Here is a 22,317-nt window from a genome sequence, read left to right on the forward strand (position 1 = left end):
CTTCGTGAGAAGGCAGCTGGGGCAAGAGCTTTGACCAGCGGTGAGGCCTGTGTTCTATGTAGTTAATTTAATGACGTGGGCGCATGGACTGTAAAGCAGCTGGGACCGCAGGACGGGAGTGCTGAGTGTGTGGGAGGGCTTTTCCTCACAGGCTACGCTGAGCTTTGTCTGAGGTCCCATAGTCCGTTTTTTTTTAGTTTTTTTGAGACAGGGTTTCTCTGTGTAGCCCTGGATGTCCTGGAACTCACTCTGTAAACCAGGCTGGCCTTGAACTGAGAAATTCGCCTGCCTCTGCCTCCCAAGTACCTAGCGGATAGTCCGTTTCTTATTGTTCAGGAAATCTAGATTTTCACTTAGAACCTTTAAAAGAGATCATGTGTGTGTGTGTGTTTGCCTACATGTGTGAGTGCATGCATGCATGTTACTGTGTGTGTGGTGGTGGTCAGAGGACAACTTGCAGGAGTTGTTCGCCCCACCATGTGGGTCCCTGATGTTGAACTCAGGGAATCAGGCTTGGAGGCTTTTCCCCGATGAGCCATCTTAATTTAGAATTTTTGTTAGTGTTTAACATTTTCTTATTGACGCTTGGACTATAATCTTAGTCTTTTTAAAGCCATAATAGTTTTCAGTTCTTTATAAGCATCGTCAGTATTTACTGGGGGTTTGCGGTTCCTTTGCTCCTGGTTAGTATCTCGAGGAGTATGTATGGCGCCTTGAGGAGTGGGTAAGCATCTCAGAGACTCTCCCTCTAGCTCTGTATCTCACAAGGGTCAGTGATGAGCCGCCAGGTTGGCGTTCTGGAACACTGGTGAAAAGTGTATACATACATGTGCTTATATTTATACGGAACTTTTAACTTTTTTTTCTTGTCGCCAATCATTCTAAATGTTTCTGTTTGTGGGAGCTCCTGTTTGTGTGGTGCTTGGTGGGAAGGAAGGAAGGCCATTAGAAAGCCCGAGGGATTGATCCCATCCTCTTCCTCACAGCCTGCTCCTGGCTGTTTAGGTGTCCCCACCCAGGACTGAATCTTCATGCAGAGGGAAAAGACGGCTTGGAGCTTCTTGTGACGGCAGGAGCCTGTCAGAACAATGATGGAGGCACGCAGAGACATGGTCCCAGTGCTGGCTTTGGGACCAATCTGTCCCTAGGGCGTGTCTCACTGTGGTTCTGGCTGTGTTTGCCACCTGGCCTTCTGCTTTTGTTGGGGACGAGCAAAAGAAACTTGTTCTAGATACTACAGCTTCATTTCCAGACTCTATTTAGTCATAGGGAGAAACCAAGTTCAAGGTCCCAGGTGCTAGGAGAGCTGGGGACTTCCCAAAAGCTGACCGTCTTCTATTGTAAGGAAACAGTTGTCTGAGTTCAGACATCCTAAGGACAAGTTCTCCATGTTGCTGTCAGGATCCAAATAAGTTTGTGTCCCCAGGAACCTACTCCTAACCTGATTGGTGAAAACTCCCCTATTAACCCCTTATGTCAAAATATGATTGGATGCTGCTACAGCCCACCCCGTTTGTGGTCTTATCCTTTAAATGTGTTGTGCAACTTCTCTTCATAGTTCAGCTCCCAAATCTGTTTGGCGGCCCAATTGACCAGTAGTGGATTGATTAAAATATATTTTTGTCGTCTGCATTGATGTGTTTGGGTGTTGTAGGGTTTATGTGGACCCCACAACACTTTTTCTCTGCTTTCTTATTTTTTTCTTCATCCTGTTCTCTAGCTCTCTATTGATCTTGTGAGCTCTTTGATGTTTTCAGAGTCCTTTCCAGTTAACTTTGCCAGGATTGGTTTCTGTTGTTTACGGTAGCAAGAACCTACCCTGATGGAACAAGCAGTGGCTGCTGAGTAAAGTTGGGGCAGCTTTTTAGGCCTAGGAAACTGTGTGGCCTGTCTGAAAGCGAAGCAGTGACTCAGACCATTGTATAACCTTCTGAGGTGGGAGGGATCTTTGGAGTTCCCGGTAAACCTGGAGGCACAGGGGAAAACCTGTCAAGGATAGGAGCTTTGCCAGCTGAACCCTGGACTGAGAACTGTTGTACACGGAACTGGATCTGTTGAATCAGCCTGACTCTGGGGGGTTAGAGCCCATCACTGCCATCCTCCAGTGTGGAAGCTGCCCAGGTGTTGGTGGGCATGCCAACAGGATGTTGAAATATGCTGTTCTGATGCTGATTCCAGCCCTGTTCTGTAACATCCCTCCTGAGATGTGTTGGCGATTAATTCATGCCAAATTCAAGCCTATGAGTTGCTTCTCTGGTATGACCCCAAAATGTTTCTGCGTTTTACACCTTGCCAGGTTTCTTTACCCACTTCCTCTGTATTTCTCTGGCTTGTCCATTTGGCCATTTCCTGTTTGTCTTTGATGTCGCTGTTTTCTTTGATCCTTAGTTATGTTTCTCTGTGAATTCTCACTGCCTGTTTTTACCCACCAGCTTCAGTAGAGAAAGGAGCTGAAATTCAGATGGCTAGCTCCCTTTAGACAGCAGAGAAAGCTCTTTTGACCCAGGGGCACAGGAGGAGTGTACCATATGTTATGTACACAGAAACAAACAAAGACTTGTGGGCATTAGTTAGTCCTTTCTATTCTAAACTATGGCTCCCCGAGAACAGTGGGGATTTGCTCTGAGATGCAGATTGTAAGATGAGGTGTTTTGAAGTTGCTGAAAGGTGAAACAGACACACAATCTGGATGTGTAGAGCTGGCAAGAAACTAAGGATAGAAGGAGTTGGGCAGATGTGTCCCATGAGCCTCAGGGAATGTAGTTGAGTAATCATCCGCGCCTTTCATGCCAGCATCTTACCCACTGCTTGCTTGAAACTTGTGCTCCGAGATGAGGGTGGGGCATTGTGCGTGTGTAAAACTTGAAAAAAAATTAAGCTTAAGTTCCGAGCTGTTTTTTTTTTGGTTTTAGTTTTAGTTTTATTTATTTATGCAGTGGCAGGGGTGTACCACAGTGCATGTGTGGAGGTCAGCTTATGAGACTTGGTTCTATCCTTCCGTCATGTGGGGCCTTGGGATCACTCTTAGGCTGTTTGGCTTGGTGGCAAGTGATTTTAATGGCTGAGCCATCCTGCCGGTGGCACAGTTCTGAACTAATTTGTTAGAAGTTTGTGTTGGGACTGAGGGTCTCTGTTGATTATATCCCTATATGTTCTGCTTTGCTCTGTTTCCTAGGATTTCTGTTGCCGTGAAGAGACACGGCCACAGCGACTCTTGTAAGGAAACATTTAGTTGGAGCTAGCTCACAGTTCTGAGGCTTAGTCCATTACTACCAGGGCAGCAAACATGGCAACACAGGCAGATAAGGTGCTGGAGAGATAGCTGAGAGTTCTTTCTCATCCAGGTCAGCAGGCAGCAGGAAGAGGACATCGGGAGTGGCTTGAGCATCTGAGACCTCAAAGCCCACCCCCAGTGACGCGTTTCTTCCAACACATCCAGTCTACTCCAGTAAGGCCACATCTCCTAATAGTGCCCATGGGGGCCATATTCATCCAACTATTATAATCCCGGATCTCTTGTTCTGGGGCCTCTGATAGGACATCATTTCAGGGTTGTAGAAAGGTTAGCTTTGCTTGAGTCCCTCAGAGAGGTTTATTTCCAAGGTGCCACTCAGTCGAATCTTTATCAGTAGCAGGTGTTGCCCATTGAGGAAGCCAGTAAATAAACTGGGTGTCATTATATAGGGAGTGGGGGAGATAAGGATGGGGGGAGTTTCCTTTTTATCTGGATGTCTCCCTAATCCAAGAAGAATACCCAGTGTATATTGAGGAAAAAAGTCCGAAGGTCAGTGAAGAGTGAGCTCCTATCCTTACTGTAAGCAAGCACTTCGCACCCCACTCTCCTCCTAGGAAAGGAGGCTGCAGCTTAAACCACATCACGTGAGCAGTGATGGCGTAGTACGCTGTGAGGCCAGCAACAGGAGGATTGTCACAGAGGCTTTGGAGTGGGCTTTCATCCCAGCTGTTTACAGCTTTCCACCCGTGCAATGGTAAAGAAACCGCTTATAGTTTTTGACCTTTGGCCTCATTTTCAAACTAGGAATGCCAGCATCTTGGTCTTGGCCCACACTTAGAAGTAGGTTTTTAATGATTCTCCTGCAACTTACAATATTCAAACTGAATGTGCCTGCTGTTTGCACCACAGTGGGACCAAGGTTCGTCTGTCTGTATAACTTCCAAGCAAATACTGTTACATCTGTCTTTCCTCTAGACCAGGGGTCAGCAGCTTTGCTTTATACACGGCCAGATAGAAGACAGTGGGTCATGAAGCCTCTGTTGACACAGCCTGACTCTTCTGCTTTATGCCAAAAGCAAGTATAACTAGTATATAGAGTGCATCAGTAAGAATCTATTTGTAAAGAAAATAATGGGCTTTTACCTTGAGGATCTAGTTGTTAAACTTTAAGGTTTACCCAGTTGTGTCTCATATGTGGCAGGCACTTCTTTCTTGTATCCATGTGAAGTCATTACATACGAATGAATGTAAGCAAGGGATTCTTTGGGACTTTGGAGTAGACAAGGAGGTGACAAGGCAGGACTAGCCCTACATGGTCTTTAGTGCCATAGGTAAGGAGTACCTCGAGGGATCTGTGGAACAGACTGAGCCTGCACACTGTGATGCAAGTGTGACCTGAGAGGGAGGGAAGTGCAGGAAATCAGGACCTGGGTGGAGAGTTCCCAATCGATGACTGTTGCTGGAGTCCTGTGTCTTCTGGAAAGAGCTGATCCTGTCATCTGGTGTGTTCTGTGACGGGCTAGAAGCATCATGGAGAAGCAGGATTGATACAGCAGCTGGGAGCTGTGGGCCTGGGAGAGATGACCTGATTCCTCTGTGGCCAGCACAGACTGTTTTGTGTGCGGCATAGAACCACTTTTGCGTGCACATTTGTGGTGCAGTTTTCCTAAGTGGGGACCAGGAAGATGAAAACGGCTAGGAAGACCATACAGTTCCTGTCCCCACCTGTCTTGGCTGCTTGTCCACACCTTCTTATGCACTGTGAGTTGTCATTGCACATGCTTAGAGTGCCATGCTTGGTAGAGTGACCCACTTCATTAATGAGGGTCTGGACCCTTGATCACCTTGCACTTCTCAGACTGGTATTTTTGTACTAGCCTGTTCACAGTTGCAACGGGACAAGAAGGTACCGAGGGGTGCAATAGATATTCCTCTTTCCTCCTCTGTGCAAGCACTGTTGTCCTTCCTACTCATCTGGATCGCTTACCCTTGCCACGGTAGTAGTAGTTGTCACCTTCTGCTCCCTGGCCACAGAGTGCTCCACTAGGTTCCCCAGCAAGCGCTTATCTCTGCAGTGCTACCTGCTGAATAGAGTGGTGGTCGGCAAGAAGCACAGGGCGGTTACTAGGGTGGTGAGCAGGATTACTTTTGTTCCCATCCTTTGATGCCCCCCCTTTATTTATTATGTATACAGAGTTCTGCCTGCAAGGATGCCTGCAGGCCAGAAGAGGGCCCCAGAGTGCACGATAGATGGTTATGAGCCACTACGTGGCTTCCAGGATTGAACTCAGGCCCTGAAGAGAAGCCAGTGTTAGCCTCTGAACCGTCTCTCCAGTCCCTATCCCTTGGTTTTTGATTCACTTGTATTCTTAGGGGAAGTGGTCCCATAGCGATCCCTTAGTCCCCAGCCAGTTCCATTGCTGTAGGCCCCACCTGTGTGTCTCCTGAGAGGTTTTGTCCTGGTCACCGTAGCCTGGTGACAGTTCTGGAGGTCAGCTTCCTGTCAGTCCTCCATCCTTGCTCTTTTTTCAGATTAATTCTTTGTTTGTTTGTTTGCTTGTTTTGAGACAGGGTTTCTCTGTGTACCCTGGCTGTTCTGGACTTGTTCTGTAGACCAGGCTGACCTCTGCCTCCCGAGTGCTGGGATTAAAGCACACTTGTTCTAGAATCATTGTGTTTATCTCTGTAACAGGTCCTTCTGGGCCTTTTGAATTGAATCTTGTGGAATCACTAGATCAGTTTGGAATTTAACTTCTTTTTTTTTTTCTTTTTTCTTGGATATTTTTCTTTATTTACATTTCAAATGTTTCCCCTTTCCAGGTCTCCCCTTTGGAAACCCTCTATCCCATCCTCCCTTTCCTTGCCTCTATGAGGGTGCTCCCCCACTCCCCCACTCCTATCTTCCTCCCCTGGAATTCCCTTACACTAGGGCATCGAACCCCGACAGGATCAAGGGTCTCCTACTGATGTCCAACAAGGCCATCCTCTGCCACATATGTGGCCAGAGCCATGCGGTCCCTCCATGTGTATTCTTTGGTTGGTGGTCCAGTCCCCAGGAACTCTGAGGGTCTGGCATGTTGACACTGTTGCTCCCTCTATGGGGCTACAAACCCCCTCAGTTCCTTCAGTCCCTTTTCCATCTCTCCCATCGGGGACCCCACCTCAGTCCAATGGTTGGCTGCGAGCATCCACCTCTGTATTTGTCAGGCACTGGTAGAGCCTCTCAGGAGACAGCCATATCAGGCTTCCATCAACAAGAACTTCCCAGCATCTATAATAGCGACTGGGTTTGGTGTCTGTATATGGGATGGATCCCGAGGTAGGGCAGTCTCTGGATGGCCTTTCCTTCAGTCTCTGCTCCACACTTTGTCTCCATATTTCCTCCTGTGAGTATTTTGTGGATGCAGTGAAGCATCCACATTTTGGTCTTCCTTCTTCTTAGGCTTCATATGGTCTGTGAATTGAATTTTGGGTATTCCGAACTTTTGGGCTAATAACCACTTATCAGTGAGTGTACACCATGTGTGTTCTTCCTTTACCTCACTCAGGATGATATTTTCAAGTTCCATCCATTTGCCTGTGAATTTCATGAAGTCATTGTTTTTAATAGCTCAGTAGTATTCTCTTGTGTAAATGTACAACATTTTCTGCATCCATTCCTCTGTTGAGGGACATCTGGGTTGTTTCTAGCTTCTGGCTATTATAAATAAGGCTGCTATGAACTTAGTGGAGCATGGGTCCTTATTACATATTGGAGCATCTTCTAGGTTTATGTCCAGGAGTGGTATAGCTGGGTCCTCAGGTAGTACTATGCCTAATTTTCTGAGGAACTACCAGACTGATTTCCAGAGTGGTTGTACCAGCTTGCAATCCCACCAGCAATGGAGGAGTGTTCCTCTTTCTCCACATCCTCACCAGCATCTGCTGTCACCTGAGTTTTTCATCTTAGCCATTCTGACTGGTGTGCGGTGGAATTTCAGGGTTGTTTTGATTTGCATTTCCCTGATGACTAAGGATGTTGAACATTTCTTTAGGAGTTTCTCAGCCATTCAGTATTCCTCAATTTAGAATTCTCTGTTTAGCTCTGTTCCCCATTTTTTAAATAGGCTTATTTGGTCTCTGGAGTCTAACTTCTTGAGTTATTTGTATATATTGGATATTAGCCCTGTCTCGGATGTGAGATTGGTAAAGATCTTTTCCCAATCTGTTGGTTGGCATTTTGTCCTATTGACAGTGTCATTTGCCTTCTAGAAGCTTTGCAATTTTATGAGGTCCCATTTGTCAGTTCTTGATTTTAGAGCATAAGCCATTGGTGTTCTGTTCAGGAAAAATTCCCCAGTGCCCTTGTATTTGAGACTGTCCTCACTTTCTCTTCTATTAGATTCAGTGTATCTGGTTTTATATGGAGTCCTTGATCCACTTGGTCTTGAGCTTTGTACAGGGAGGTAAGACTGGACCAATTTGCATTCTTCTACTTGATAACCACCAATTGTGCCAGTACCATGTGTTGAAAATGCTGTCTTTTTCCACTGGATGGTTTTAGCTCCCTTGTCAAAGATCAAGTGACCATAGGCGTGTGGGTTCATTTCTGGGTCTTCAATTCTATTCCATTGATCTACCTGTCTGTTGCTGTACCAGTAGCATGCAGTTTTTATCACAATTGCTCTGTGGTACAGCTTGAGGTCAGGCATGGTGATTCCACCAGAGGTTCTTTTATCACTGAGAATAGTTTTTGCTATTCTAGGTTTTTTGTTATTCCAGATGAATTTGCAAATTTCCCTTTCTAACTCTGTGAAGAATTGAGTTGGAATTTTGATGGGGATTGCATTGAATGTGTAGATTGCTCTTGGTGAGATGGCCATATTTACTATATTAATCCTGCTAATTCACGAGCATGGGAGATCTTTCCATCTTCTGAGGTTGTCTTCGATTTCTTTCTTCAGAGACTTGAAGTTTTTGTCATACAGATCTTTCACTTGTTTGGTTAGAGTTACATCAAGATATTTTATATTGTTTGTGACTATTGTGAAGGGTGTTATTTCCCCTAATTTCTTTCTCAGCCTGTTTATCCTTTCAGTAGAGGAAGGTACTGATTTGTTTGAATTAATTTTATATCCAGCCACTTTGCTGAAGTTGTTTATCAAGTTTAGGAGTTCTCTGGTGGAGTTTTTGGGGTCACTTAAGTATCCTATTGTATCATATGCAAATAGTAATATTTTGTCTTCTTCCTTTCCAATTTATATCCTTTTGACGTCCGTTTGTTGTCCAATTGCTCTGGCTAGAACTTCAAGTACTATATTGAATAGATAGGAAGAGAGAGGACAGCCTTGTCTAGTTCCTAATTTTAGTGGGATTGCTTCAAGTTTCTCTCCATTTAGTTTGACGTTGGCTATTGGTTTGCTGTATATTGCTTTTACTATGTTTAGGTATGGGCCTTGAATTCCTTTCCAAGACTTTTAGCATGAAGGGATGTTTAATTTTGTCAAATGCTTTTCAGCATCTAATGAAATGATTATGTGCTTTTTTTTTCCTTTGAGTTTGTTTATGTAGTGGATTACATTAATGGATTTCCATATACTGACCCATCCCTGCGTCTGTGGGATGAAGTCTATTTGATTGTGGTGAATGTTTGTTTTGATGTGTTCTTGGATTCGGTTTGTGAATATTTTATTGAGTATTTTTGCATCAATGTTCATAAGGGAAATTGGTCTGAAGTTCTCCTTCTTTGTTGGGTCTTTGTGAGATCTTGGTATCGACATATAACTGTGGTTTCATAGAATGAATTGGGAAGTGTTCCTTCTGTTTCTATTTTGTGGAATTGTTTGAAAGTATTGGTATTAGGTCTTCTTTGAAGGTTTGGTAGAACTCTGCACTAAACCCATCTGGTCCTGGGCTTTTTTTGGTTGGGAGACTTTTAATGATTGCTTCTATTTCCTTAGGGGTTATGAGATTGCTTAGATCATTCATCTGATCCTGATTTAACTTTGGTATTTGGTATCTGTCTAGAAAATTGTCCATTTCATCCAGATTTTCCAGTTGTGTTGAGTATAGTCTTTTATAGTAGGATCTGATGGTTTTTTTTTTTTTTTTTTTTTTTGGCTTTCTCAGTTTCTCTTGTTATATCTCCCGTTTCATTTCCGATTTTGTTAATTTGGATACTGTCTCTGTGCCCCCTGGTTAGTTTGGCTAAGGGTTTATCTGCTGTTCGCCATCTGGTTGTCTCTGGTGTTAGCTGGTTTCGCTGTCTCTGACTGTGGCTTGTCCCTCCTGCAAGCCTGTGTGTCAGTAGTCCTCAGAGATCAGTTTTCTCCTGGAGGAATTTGGGTTTGGAGAGCCGTGGCACAAGGTCAGCTCCGGGATGCAGACAGAAATCAGAAGGATCCTGTCCCTGGCTGTTCCTTGGTTCCTGTATCCTGATGGCTCTGGGCTGGTCCCTCTTGGGTCAGGAATTTGAACATAAGTGGTGGTCTTACCTGTGCTCACAGGTGTGTCAGCACTCCTGGGAGACTGACTAGCTCTCTCCTGGTGGGATTTTGGCATGTAGTTCTGTGGCACAGGATCAGGTCTGGAATTTTACTTCTTAACGAAGTCAAGTCTTTTAAGTCATAAACAGAGCACAGATCTTTCTGTTTAATGCCTAGTGCTCTACAGTACTTTGTAGTCTTAAGTTATTTTGATCATGAACTTGTTTCATTAGACTTTAAATTGTTCATGATTTTGATGATACTAATGAACCTGACACACGTTCAAGCAGTTTTGTGAAATATAGTTATTAGCAAAATTTCAGTATTTACATGGCATTGCACCATATTTGCCATATATACATATATGTACACACATACATATATCATACTACTAGGTATGACAAGAGGCTTTATAGAGTACAGTTACCCCTTAGAATTGTTGAAGATCTGTCTAATTCATGGATTTCTAATCAACAGCAGCCTTGGAGAGCGATAATTGATATCTGGCAGGGTTTATTGCTGAGTTTTGTTAGTATAAACCCTTAGGTCACTGAGGCAAAGCGACTGGTTGGCTGAAGCTGCAGGTGTTGCAAACTTTTGTTAATAAACAAGGAAGAATTTCAACATATTACTTGGAAGAGAGTTTAAAATAGGGTGAGAAATCTGTTACCTACCAGTCAAGTCTACAGAGATTTATTGAATATTTTATCTTTATTTTTATTTATGGTGTGTATGTGTTGGAGGAGTGCAGACTACTCCTCTTGGAATCTCCTGATGCTGGTGGTTGTGAGCTGCTTAATGTAGCTGCTGGGAGCTGAACTCTGGTAGTCTAGAAGGGCAGCAACTGTCCTTAACTACTGAACCATCCTGCTAATCCTCAGAGATTTAGAAAGTGTGTTTTCCTTATGACCTACATATTCTATAGTGCTTTTGATTAAAAATAACTTTATTTTATTTTTAAATAAATATCTCAAAGGATGGAAGTTACAGTATGCATTTTTTAAAAAAGGCGCTTCCCTCCATTGTTTGGCAGTAGAGAAAGCACCCAGACACCAGGGTTGCTTCGTTGCTAGTCAGGGAGGCTGATGGCTTTTCAGCTCTCCATGCCTCCAGTATACACATGTGGACTGCACTATGCCTTCAACGGGACTTTACAGTTCTGAAATTTATGACTTACAGTCTTTAAAAACAGTTGTAAAGGCTACCCAGCAGAGGGAGCCATGCTCCTTTGAATGTTCTCTGTGAAAGAAAGGCATCTTATGCAGGAGCTGATAGACTCTGTGCATCTAACACTGTGTGCATTGACAGTACAACGGATCCCTCTCTGCCCAGTTTCTTCTCCTCCCCAGAGGTTAGCAATGTTAGGGGTTAGGTATTAATTAATCCACTGCTTCTGGTTTATTTATTTTTTCTTGAACCGCTTATCTATATTGTCTTTAAAGAATTTATTACTATTTTCTAGCACTTATGTGTAGAAGTATTTTCCTACATGTATGTATGTGTGTGTGTATTATGTGCATATCTGGTGCCTGCGTAAGTCAGAAGAGGGCATTGGGTCCCCTGGAACTGGAGTTATAGATGATTATGAGGCACTGTGTGGATGCTGGGAACTGAAGTTGGGTCTCTGTAAGAGCAACAAGTGCCCCTAACCACTGAGCCTTCTCCCCAATTTTGTTTTGGAAATATTTTCTCTGCCTTTGACTTTTGTATAAAACTCATCAGAGTATGTGTCCTCTTATATATTCTTTTTTTTTAAAAATGGTTTTAGAGCTTTATTATAGAAATGCAGGGGAAAGAGAGAAGGTAGAAAGGAGGAAAAGAGAGAGAGAGAAGAGAGGAAAGAAGAAGACAAAGAGAAAGGGAGGAGGAGAGAGACTCTTATATATTCTTTTGTTTCTTGTAGTTTTTAAAGATTTATTCATACTGATGTGTATAATTATAGCTTGTTGCATTCTCATGGCTGTTTGTCCTCTGTCTACTGATATTCCATACTGTTTCCCTGTCACTGGGGATTCGGGTTGCTTGCACTGTTTTGCCCATACAACAATGTTGTCGTGGTCTGCCGTGGACACTCTGTTCTGTACAGGCCCGTGTTATTTTAGGGTGGCCAGCGTTATCTAGGAGAGTATTACATTTAGAGGATTTGGGCACATTCAACTTGGAAATGACAAATTCTTTTCCAGAGTTCATTTGCTAATTTTTATTCTACTGGTAGGACTGCCAAGGACTGATTTACACCTTGCCAGCCCAGTGTGTAAGAAGTGCCACCTCACTGTGATGTCATTTGGAATTACCTTGGTGGCCAAGGAGGCTGAGTGTCATTTTATATGTGCTTATTGTCCCCAGTTCTGTATCTAGACATGTTTGCTTTACAATTTTGCCTTTCTTCAGAACTTTTTCTTCTAATAGATTCTTAGTAGTTAAAATAAGATATTGTGTGAATTAATCTTCCACCAGATATATGGATGACACAAGTCTCCCATTCTCCCTTTTGCACTGCTAGGAAATGAGCTACACCTTCAGCCTTCAGTTTTGTCTGCTTATGCTGTACTGTGCTTTGCCCAGCCCTGCCCCCCCCTCCATCCCCCTTCCTAGCTCTGGTGGACTGGAATTCATGCTACTGCTGTCAAGCATGGCTACCTGAATTCAGTCACTAGACCCTGGAAGGTGGAAAAGAAGAACCAACTTCTGCAGTTGTGCTCTGTCCTGTACAAGCTGTGGCCTGTCAGCCCGTCCCCAGGAAAGACATATTTTAAAAAGGCTTCTTTACCCGGAGTCTGACAGTTATTTTCCTTATATTTTAATCTTAAATTTCATATTTTTGCTATGACTCTTGTGCGTGTGTGGTGTAGTGTAGTGTGGTGGTGGTGGTGGTGTGTGTGTGTGTCTGTGTGTGTCTGTGTGTGTCTGTGTGTGTGATATATCAGGTATCTTCCCATTGAACTGAATCGTAGCTTTGGCTAGGCTGGCCAGTGAGCTCTGGGGCTCTGCCCTTCTCTGCCTTCCACTTCTAGGGTTACAGGCATGGGCAGTCATGCCTGACTCTTTGCATAGGTACTGAGGACTTGAACTCAGGGCCTCAAGCCTGCATGCCTAGTGCTTTTACCCAATAAGCTATTTCCTCAGCCTCTATGATAATTTTTATTTTGAGAAAAGTAGTAAGATTTTTATCGTCGAAGTTAAGTGATCATAACAGGAGATACAAACAAACCATAATTGAGATTCAGGGTGTGAATTAGGCAGTGCTCTGATTTTCTAATGGCTGGGAGACAATGTTACCCAAACTTCAGTGGCTTAAAGTCCTATTTTACAAATTTTAAGCTGTTATTTTTGAGAAAGACTTTATAATCCAAAGGTGCCTGAGAATTGATGATTTCAGCCCCGTTTGGTTTTGAGCTCTCAGTTCCCCTGCTTTGGGATGGGATCATAATGTTCCATTATGCCCAGACCTCCCCCTCCCCATCCCCTCCTCTGTCAAGAACTTAGAAGGAGTGCAACTAGCAGGTTTCCACCTCTGAAGAGTGGATCTGTGAGTTCCTTCTCTTGCAATGGCCTTTGCTGCATGTTGGTCTGTTCATCTCTCTACACGAGGTCTCATTCTCCCAGGCTGCTCCCTGTGATACGGGCTTTGTGTAGTATGATGGGGTTAGTGCAGTTTCCATACTTACATGGTTAGGTGACTTGGAAGAGATTGTGTGTCAAACATGAGCATCTTGAGTACAAGTATTTTCAGTAGGCAAGAAGAGAAGGTTGGCAGGCAGCCACGGTCTGTGCCCGGAACTGGCAGAGCTTCACTTCTGTATTCTGCTTGTCAGAGCAATCTCATAGCCCTCTCGAATAGGGGGAGGGGTCTGGTGGAGAGACCCCCTGTGGATGGGAAGCTATCAGTCACATATTGGGTGGGAAAAGCAGACGGGATGGGACAGGAGGGACATATGGATGGGAAATATGTTGTGGCTATCCTTGGAAAATATCATCTGTCATAGTTTGCCTCTGGCTATAACAACTTTCTTTCATTTGCAACTCTACTTACCTTCTCCAGTAGGACAACTGAGTCATCACATCTACTGATGGCTGGCTGGTCCATAGCACTTTGGAAATGCCATTGGATATAGGTCTGCCATTTCTGCCACTTCCTAGGGTCCAGTGTGGCTCATGGGTCTCCTCTAGATTCTCTGCTCAGCATTTGGAGTCATTTGTTTCACAGGAAATAGCCCGTGTCTGCAGTGGAGTATCTTTCTTAGATACTTCCAATGCCCTGAAGGTTGAAAGTCCTGACTGCTCATTTCATTTTGAAAGGCTGAAGTGGGTTTGGTTTTCAAATTTTCATTTGAACTGTACCACATGGATGGTGGCGACTCTGGAACTATTGTTGCCTTAGGAATCTTGAGCTTTCTTAAGAATTGCTCCATTAGACAAAATCACGTTTGTCATACCTCCTTGAGTCAGCTTCTGCTCTGTCTGGAGCTACACAGAAGTCCTCTGCAGCTTAGTCCCCTTGCAGTTCCTAAGACATTTATGTTGGTGTGTTAAATGCATCCTCCGTCCCTGTCATAGAACTGCTAAGAGCCCTGGGATTTCCTGAGTGACAGGGGTGTCTTGTTACCTGTGACAGTTTGCTTTGATAAATGCTGAGTTTGTCACTGAAAGGTTACATAGTGCCAGGGCCCTGAGCTGCTTCAAGATGGGCTCAGGCTTTGGAAAGACCCAGTGACTGGATGATGTGGGCATGTGTATCAGGACGTGCCAGTCAGTAGAGACCAGCAGGGTCCCCAGATCTTCTTAGAAACTGGAAGAATGAATTGATGCTGGAAGTTGGAGGTCTGTGCTGTGCACTTGCGTAAATCTCAGAAAAACTGACACCTGCAGGAACATGGCGAACAGAAAAGATGGCTCAGGCTAAGGAATGCTCCACGGTAACCAGTAAAAAGCAAACTGGTTCTTTTTGTTGAAACTTTTAGCCCCACCTTTTGGAGTTTCTGGAAAGACTCTTGAGCAACAAAGCACTGTCTGGAGGCACAGAAGGTTGGTGACCAAAGGGCTTCCATCCCATGCTTTCTCATACTGTCTCTAACCATTTCTTCATCTGGCTATTTACCTGGCTCATATGTCCTTTAGCATAAACTGGTGAATGTATATACAGTGTTCCCCTGAGCTATATAAGCTGTCCTCATAAATTATGGAGCCTGTGGGAGTGTGGTAGAGGTTTTGTGGAGACCTTAGCTAGTTATAACTTCTAGCCAGTTATTCAGAGTACAGCTCATAATCTGGGAAGATTTACCTGACATCTGAAGTTAAGGGTGGTCTTGTGGGACTGAGCTCTTAAACCAATGGGATGTGGTACGGTCTGTGTAGTAGTGTCAGAAATGAAATGAATCGAATTCTACACCTCTGCTCATGTCCACTGGAAACTTCCTTGGTGGGGGTGGTGGGAAGGACCCGTATATCCGGGCCGAGGAATGCGTGTTAAGTAGGAAGACGGAGACAGAAAGTAAAGCAGAGTAATGTTTTCCCGTATAAAACGGCCACTCTGAGTCACAGGGCCTCTGCAGCCCTGCCTTACATCCTGCTGAAGTTAAAGCAAAGGCCTTTGCTGTTTTTCCTTGTGAACCTTTACTGAGAGGGTATCTACTAAAACCCAACAATAAAACCCAACAATAACAACGACAATAATAACAAATATGAACACAGCCTCGACCTGTCAGCGCCTTCCCTGCCCTTCCTGTACCTTGCCACCACAAAGGAACCAATTTGCTCTTTTGCTGGTTACCGTGGAGCATTCCTTAGCCAGAGCCATCTCTTCTGTTCCCCACGTTCCTGCAGGTGACGGTTTTTCTGAGATTTATGTGACTGCCGCACAGACCTTCTCTAACTTCCAGCATCAATTCACTCCTCATTTCCAAGAGAATCCAGGGACCCTGCTGGCCTCTCTCCATTCACTGGCACATCCTGATGCACATGCCTACGTCTGCATCAGTTACCTGTAGTGTAGTGAAGCCAGGTCAAATTTAGTGACTTTAAACCACCCTACGATTAGATAAACCATATGGTTGGGAATTTGAAAGGGCTTAGGTAGTCAGAGCCTACCTACCGCCATGAAGCCTACCTTCATTCACAGGTCTGGAGTCCTGGCGCTTCCTCATTCAATTTCTTCCCTCTAGTATCTTATCTAAAGAGCCCCTAAAGGGGCTCTTTCTGCCACTTGGACATCTACCAATTTGTGGATCTCAAGGAAGTCACACTTCTTACATGATGCCTGGTTACTAGGAGGGAGTTTTGCCATAAAGATGTGAGAGTTTCTGAAGTCAGGAACTGAGTTCTAAGCCAGGAAAAGCTAATGTTGCTGGTAGTTTCTGTTTATTACAGCAGCAAGAGTGGCCCATGCGACTCAAGAGGGTGGAGAGGAGAATACACTCAACCTCTTGATACTATGGTGGCAGGCTACCTTACAGAAGAGTTTAAGAGGGAACACCTTTGAATGTGTGGTAGTCTGCTGTAAGGATGCAATGCCACTTCTCCTGAGTGGACCACACTGGCCCTGCCTGATTTACTGAACGTTCACCGTGTGCACGGTCTGTTCTGTCAATAACCGTGTTTTCAAACTCGAGTGTGCGGGCTGTATTCACTTTGTTTAGCCCTGTGCCTCCCCCATGCCCTTGTCTTAGAGAAATATGTGGTTGCTACAGTAGGCACATCAGGGGTGCTGCATGCAGGCCGGGGAGGCTGCTAATACTGTCTCGTGCCCAGGAAGCCCCCACAGCACAGCGAGAGCTGAGCGGAGAAGAGAGGCCCCTGGCCGTGCAGCAGCACCCTCATGCCACGATTCCTTTATTCACCTGGGCACCTGGTAGGGAAGGCTCTACTGTTTTCTGCTTCATGAATGTCTTCATCGTTTTTGGGCCGTGTCATCATTTTCACGCACATTTCAGAAGCATCTCATCAGCTTCAGGAAAAGGCTTTTATAATCTCACTGGGGTTTCTTTCTGACTGTCAGTCTTTACCGGGAAATGATATGTTATTACATTGAATCTTATTTACTGAGTATCTCTCAGGTTACTTTTTCTTTAATGTCTTTCAGAAACATTTTATAAAGGACTTCAATTGTTTTCTTTTCAAAAACTTTACATACTTATTTCTATTTTAAGTTGACTTTTACTTTTTTTTCTTTAAGGATTTCATAAATGTATACAATGTTTTTATCTTACCCACTCCACCCTCCACCCTACAACTTCAGTCATGAAAACACTCCACCTGTCCCCTCCAAAACTCATATCTTCTACCTTAACATAAGCAAAATAAATAAATAACCCCCTGAGTCCAGTTGGCACTTCAGGTTCACGCATGATGGATATAGGACTCGCCTATGGGCAGCCCGAGAGAGGAGAAGCTACACCCAGAAGAAAACACAGTCTCCTTCCACCGGCCACTCTCAACTGCCAGTAGCATTTAGCTACGAGTGGGGCCTTGTGATCCCTGCCTCCATCCATGGTGGCCTGAGCTTCTCAGGTTGGACACAGGCAGCCACACTGCTGTGAATCCTGAGTGTAATGGTCCTGTCATATCTAGAAGACACTTTCACAATGGTCCCTTTTGACTTTTGGCTCGTAGAATCATTGTGACCCCTCTTGCCATGTTTCTTGAGCCTTGTGGTGAGGAGGTGACACTCTCCACTGTCATGGTTATTGTCTGTACAGGTGGTTAGTCTCTGTGTGAGCTGCTATCCACTTACACTTCTATGTCATCTAGGCCGGCCTCAGATGTGTGCCAACACATGTTAAAGATGTTTTACTCTCTGAGCCAGTTTAAAAAGTTGCTTTACAAAACATTCTTATTTCATCCAAATGAAATTTGAAGTAGATGAGCTCCCAAGATGTCTAGCCCCAGACGACAAGAGTCAAATGTTCGGATTAACTAACTTCCAGTGTCTCCAGAAGTCACCTCCAGCAGTCACCACCAGAGAGCAGCACCCTCATGCATCCCCCCCCCCTCCCCCAGGCAAGGGTGTCAGACTGGGTGGAAACAGAGCTAGCTGCAGTTGTCACTGGTAGGGAGGATCTCCAGGCAGGGTGAGGAGAGACGCACATCCCCAGCCTCCGATCTGCACAGAAGTTCTCCTGTACCTTTCAGAAGACAGTTCTTTCTGAGTGTGGAGATCCGAGGATGAAGATTTCAAAGCAGGGGGAAATTGTAGATCACCTAACAGAACCATAAAGCACTATTTAGAGACGCTTTCCGCTTCCAAAGGATGTACAGGCAGTTCCTGAGAGACCAAGTCTGGATCAAGTCCCCAGGTTTCATACCATAATTGAGAGTAGGATTGGAGAGGAGTGAGTGCTGGATGGGGTGTTACTTAGTTCTTCATGAGCTGTGAAGTGGGTGGCCGATGAACCAGGATGATATGTGTAGGCGGGTCTGCGGAAGAGCTCGTGCCTAAGTTGTAACCCTGGCTGGAGAGAGGACCTTTGCTGTGATTGCTGCCTTTAAGAAGACAGATTGGACCTAGATGTGGAGGGTCCGTGATGTCTGCCATTTTAACACATGAAAGGCTGAATGGGAGGGTCTTGAGTTCAAGGCTAGCCTGGGCTATATAGCAAGGCCCTATCTGAAAGAGGTAGAGAGGTGGAAAGGAGGAGAAGGGAGGAAGAAAGAGGAGAGAGGAAGTGAGAAGAAGAATAGAGAGCAGAGAAGAATGGCATTGAATGCTCTGAGACAGCCTGAACTACATAGTCGAATGGCTGTGGCTGGCTTATTTATTTTATATTTGAGCTTCTGTCACCTACTTTAATAATCCGATCGCCACATAAGTAAACTGATAGTTTCAGTTGGTTTAACTTAATTTGATGATTTCCAGGCCTCATTGTTTTCCTTTGGATTCAAACTGACTTTGGAAATTGAGTGCGGTTATTAGATGTTCTTTTCAGAGAACACGGAGTTCAGCCTTTCTCCACTTCTCAGCTCCTTTCAAGTCTCTTGTGACTGTTCCTGAAGTGGTTTTCTGTAGAGCTCTTGTTATTGCTGTGTCTCCTGATTCACCTTGATATAAACTTTCTTTGAAAACTATCGGCACTTTTAAAACTCTCTGGTTTGCTATTTGCCTTAAGGAACACAGCTCAGAAACTCTCAACTAGTCCAAGTGTGAGAGTAAGTGTCCATGGTATGTTTGGCCACAAACGGGACATCTGTGTCACTGCTAGCATTGCAAAACACAGGGATAGGAAGATGGTTAGACCAGGGGTTGGGGAGGACCAGGGCCAGTGTTTTCTGGACGTGACTGGACTCTTAACACTTAGGCATTCCAGTGGCTGGGCTTGTCTGCACAGTATCACGCCGTTCACATTCCATCATGGATGGGATGGGGCTTATGCGTTCTTACCCCAGCTGTGGAGCTACTGGCAGCATCTTCTAGGGGAGCAAGAGTCACATTTCTGTGAGGATATGGCCCCTCGTGGTGCGCATGCTCCGGAGGATAGCCTCATGCTCATGAGTGTATGCAAAGTACAAATTAGACTTGATGGATTTTTCATTTAAAAGAGATAAGTTGAGAATGGGTGGGAGGAGGATGATGTGGGGGAAGCAGAGGGTGATAAATGACATTTGTGTACACACATGCAGCTCTCAGTTAAGAAACATTCTACAAGCCAGGCAGTGGTGGCGCATGCCTTTAATCCCAGCACTTGGCGGGCAGAGGCAGGTGGATTTCTGAGTTCGAGGCCAGCCTGGTCTACAGAGTGAGTTCCAGGACAGCCAGGGCTACACAGAGAAACCCTGTCACAAAAAAACTAAGAAAGAAAAAGAAAAGAAAAGAAACGGTCTACAAAAGAATACATATTTAATAATCCGATTTGTTTCTCCCACGGATGTTGCAGGGAAGAAGTTTTAGGAATTTACATGTGTGTGTTTGTCTGTGTGTGGGTGTGTGTATGTGAGCACAGCGCTCATGGGGGCCAGAATGGGCATCAGCTACCCTGCAACGGGAGGAGCCAGACGTTGAGAGCTGCCTGATAGCTCTGAACCAAATGGGTCATCTACAAGAGCCATGCTCTTATTGTGCCGTCTCTCTGGTTCCTATGGGGAGATTCTAGGACTACTAAAAATAAAAAGCCAACAACTAACTCATTTCTTAGATTTCTTTTTTTTTTTTTCCTTTTTATTACAGTGCTGGGATCGGCTTGCCCACACGCCTTGCAAGAGCCCCACCCCTGAGCCGCCATCCACCCGACTGATGCATTTCACTGTATTCTTTTCTACTAAAGTTAGAGAGAAACATCTTATGGGAAAAACCCCCCATCTTTAGCGTCACTTCTTTATTTGGTACCGTGTAATCCGTTTTGAGGAGAGTTTTTATGTTCAAGGTGGAATGGCTCTGATAAGCCAGAGATCCAAGAAGAGGGACAGGGTGGAAACAGGCGGAATAATGGCTCTAGACAGTTTCCTAGCTCCCTTAGGATGGATTTCGTGGTTGGTATTTTAATCTTTGTGTGACGTGTTGGATATTGAAGAGAAGGAGAATTAGTCTTTCTGTGAAGAATTTATAAAAGTGAACATTGTGGGCTGGAGGCATAGCTGGGTGGCATAGCATGCCTGTCTGCTGTCTGAGGCCTAGCCCTGCCCTGGAAAAGAAATAAGTGAATGTCAGGGCACCGAGCCGTTCCTCAGCGAGGGCTCACGAGGAGCTCTCTGTCCGTGATTTCTGTTTGGAACACACGAACTCTGAGCTTTAGCTATAGAGCTACAAGGCAGTGTCGATTCCAAGCTGGATGAAATACAGGGCTCCCTGTATTAGCTCTGTTAAGGACATCTTTAGAATTAGATGAGCTGGCACACACTAGTTACTGCTGCCCTGGAAGCACAAGCAGAAGGGTTGCTTGGGCCAGGAGTTCAAGCCTGGGTACCGGTAGTGAGACCACAACTTAAAGACAAAGGCAAAGAAAACAAGTAGGAAGCTAGACACAGTTGTACACTGTAATCCCAGCATCAGAGAGGTTGGAGGCAGGGGGATTGCAAACTCACGGTCTGCCTGCACCACGTAGCAAGTTCTAGTCCAGCCAAGCAAACTTACCGGGACCTGTCTCAGTACAATTTATGGAGAGCTAAGGATGTATGCATCTCAGTGGCAGAAGACACATGTAACATGAACAAGCCCCAGGTTCAAGCAATATTTATTATTAAAAACGTTACGTATAGTTTATAACTTTTTTTCTATAACTATTATTTGGCAGACGTTATGAATGAATATCTTGAAATTCGTTATTGTCGAGTACTGCTATTCATGATTCATGTGCAATAATTTAATGAAGAATGGGCTCATCACTTATCTGTGCGCTGAAAACCCCGCTGTCTCCTGCTGTCTGCAATAATAGGGCTTTTCTTCTTGGATTTAGATTTCCTCCCTCCTCACCCCTGAAGCCATATCCAAAGAAGCCCCTGTATCAAAGAGATGTTATTAAGTTTCCAGAATGGAACGATCCCCCACCGGGCACTTCACAGGAGAACATTCCAGTGAGGCCGATTGTGATGGTAAGTTCCGTGAGTCAAGACCTGTGGGCTCCGTGTTGGCAGTTCTGGCTGCGTGGAAGAGGAAGTCATTGTGTCTGCTGGGTTGCCACTCAGAATCCCGGTACCCATACTCACACAGCTGGCCCCGGGTAAGCCCAGGGAGTCGCACAGCAGAAACAAAATAAAGAGAGATGAAAGAGAGATGAGGACTTGGTGGGCGAAGGGACCAGAAGGCATGAGGAGGAAATAAGGGGGCAGACGGGTGTGACCACAATGTATTACATATATGTATGGAATTGTCAATAAATACATTAATTAAAGCAATAGTCATGATTTTTTAAAAAAAGAAATTCCAGGAAGAATCAGCTAGTGGGCTTCTTCTTCTTCATCATCATCATCACAGTGGTTTTTCCTTAAAATATTCCCCAGTACAAGACTGCCAAGATTGGTTTGATGCTAAACAATAAAACAGAGAGAAACTTGGATAAGACAATTTGGGAGAAATTTACTAACATTATTGACTTAGGTTAATCAGGTGTTATAAGATTAGACATCAGAATACTTTTGTTTGCAAAGATGGGATGAAGATATTTTTAGCCAATCCAATTAAAAGAAAACAAAAACAGTGTTTTTTTTTTTTTTTTTTTTTTTGTTTTCTTTTTTTTTTCACCCCCTAAGGAAATTATGTGACATCTCAGCTTGGAGAGGATAATTAAGAAGCTCAGACTTATCAAAGATGATCAAGGCAAAGATGACACCAGAGACAAAAGTGGGGACTCCCCAGGGCCTTGCAGATTTGTCAAGGGTTGGGATGACTTGGGGGACATTTGGCGATAAGGATGGTTTCTACGAAAGGGGAGCAGATGGGTGGAGACAGGACCCTGGGACTTAGAGGACAGACTGTATTTGGAAGTCCCTCATTTACTTATCAGAAGAGATTTAACAAGAGTGTCCCTGGGGGTGGGGGTGGGGCAGTGTGCCAAGCTGAGTAGAGTCAGTGATGTGTGACACGTTCCTCACTCTCACAGTCTGGTGAGAGAAAATTAGTGAAGTAGGAGCTAAGGTGTTGGAAAGGAAATGGGGCCTGCAGGAGTGCTTTGCTGAGGATGGCTCATAGTTACA

At 44.6% G+C, this 22,317-nt stretch overlaps 1 protein-coding gene across 4 annotated transcripts in view; it reads left to right on the forward strand.

The window, feature by feature from the left end:
- The window catches only part of Depdc1b (DEP domain containing 1B), a 73,553-nt gene that overhangs the window by 20,300 nt on the left and 30,936 nt on the right, over nt 1-22,317 (forward strand). For 3 of the 4 annotated variants that reach the window (XM_006517612.4, NM_178683.4, XM_006517614.4), the window contains one exon: nt 21,081-21,216. The exons of the other annotated variant lie outside the window; for it this stretch is intronic. In XM_006517612.4, coding sequence (XP_006517675.1) covers nt 21,081-21,216 — 136 coding nt within the window. The remainder of the gene's footprint in view (nt 1-21,080; nt 21,217-22,317) is intronic. 4 annotated transcript variants of the gene reach the window in all.

Source organism: Mus musculus, chromosome 13 (assembly GCF_000001635.26).
Source record: "Mus musculus strain C57BL/6J chromosome 13, GRCm38.p6 C57BL/6J".
Classification (NCBI taxonomy): Eukaryota; Metazoa; Chordata; class Mammalia; order Rodentia; family Muridae; genus Mus; species Mus musculus.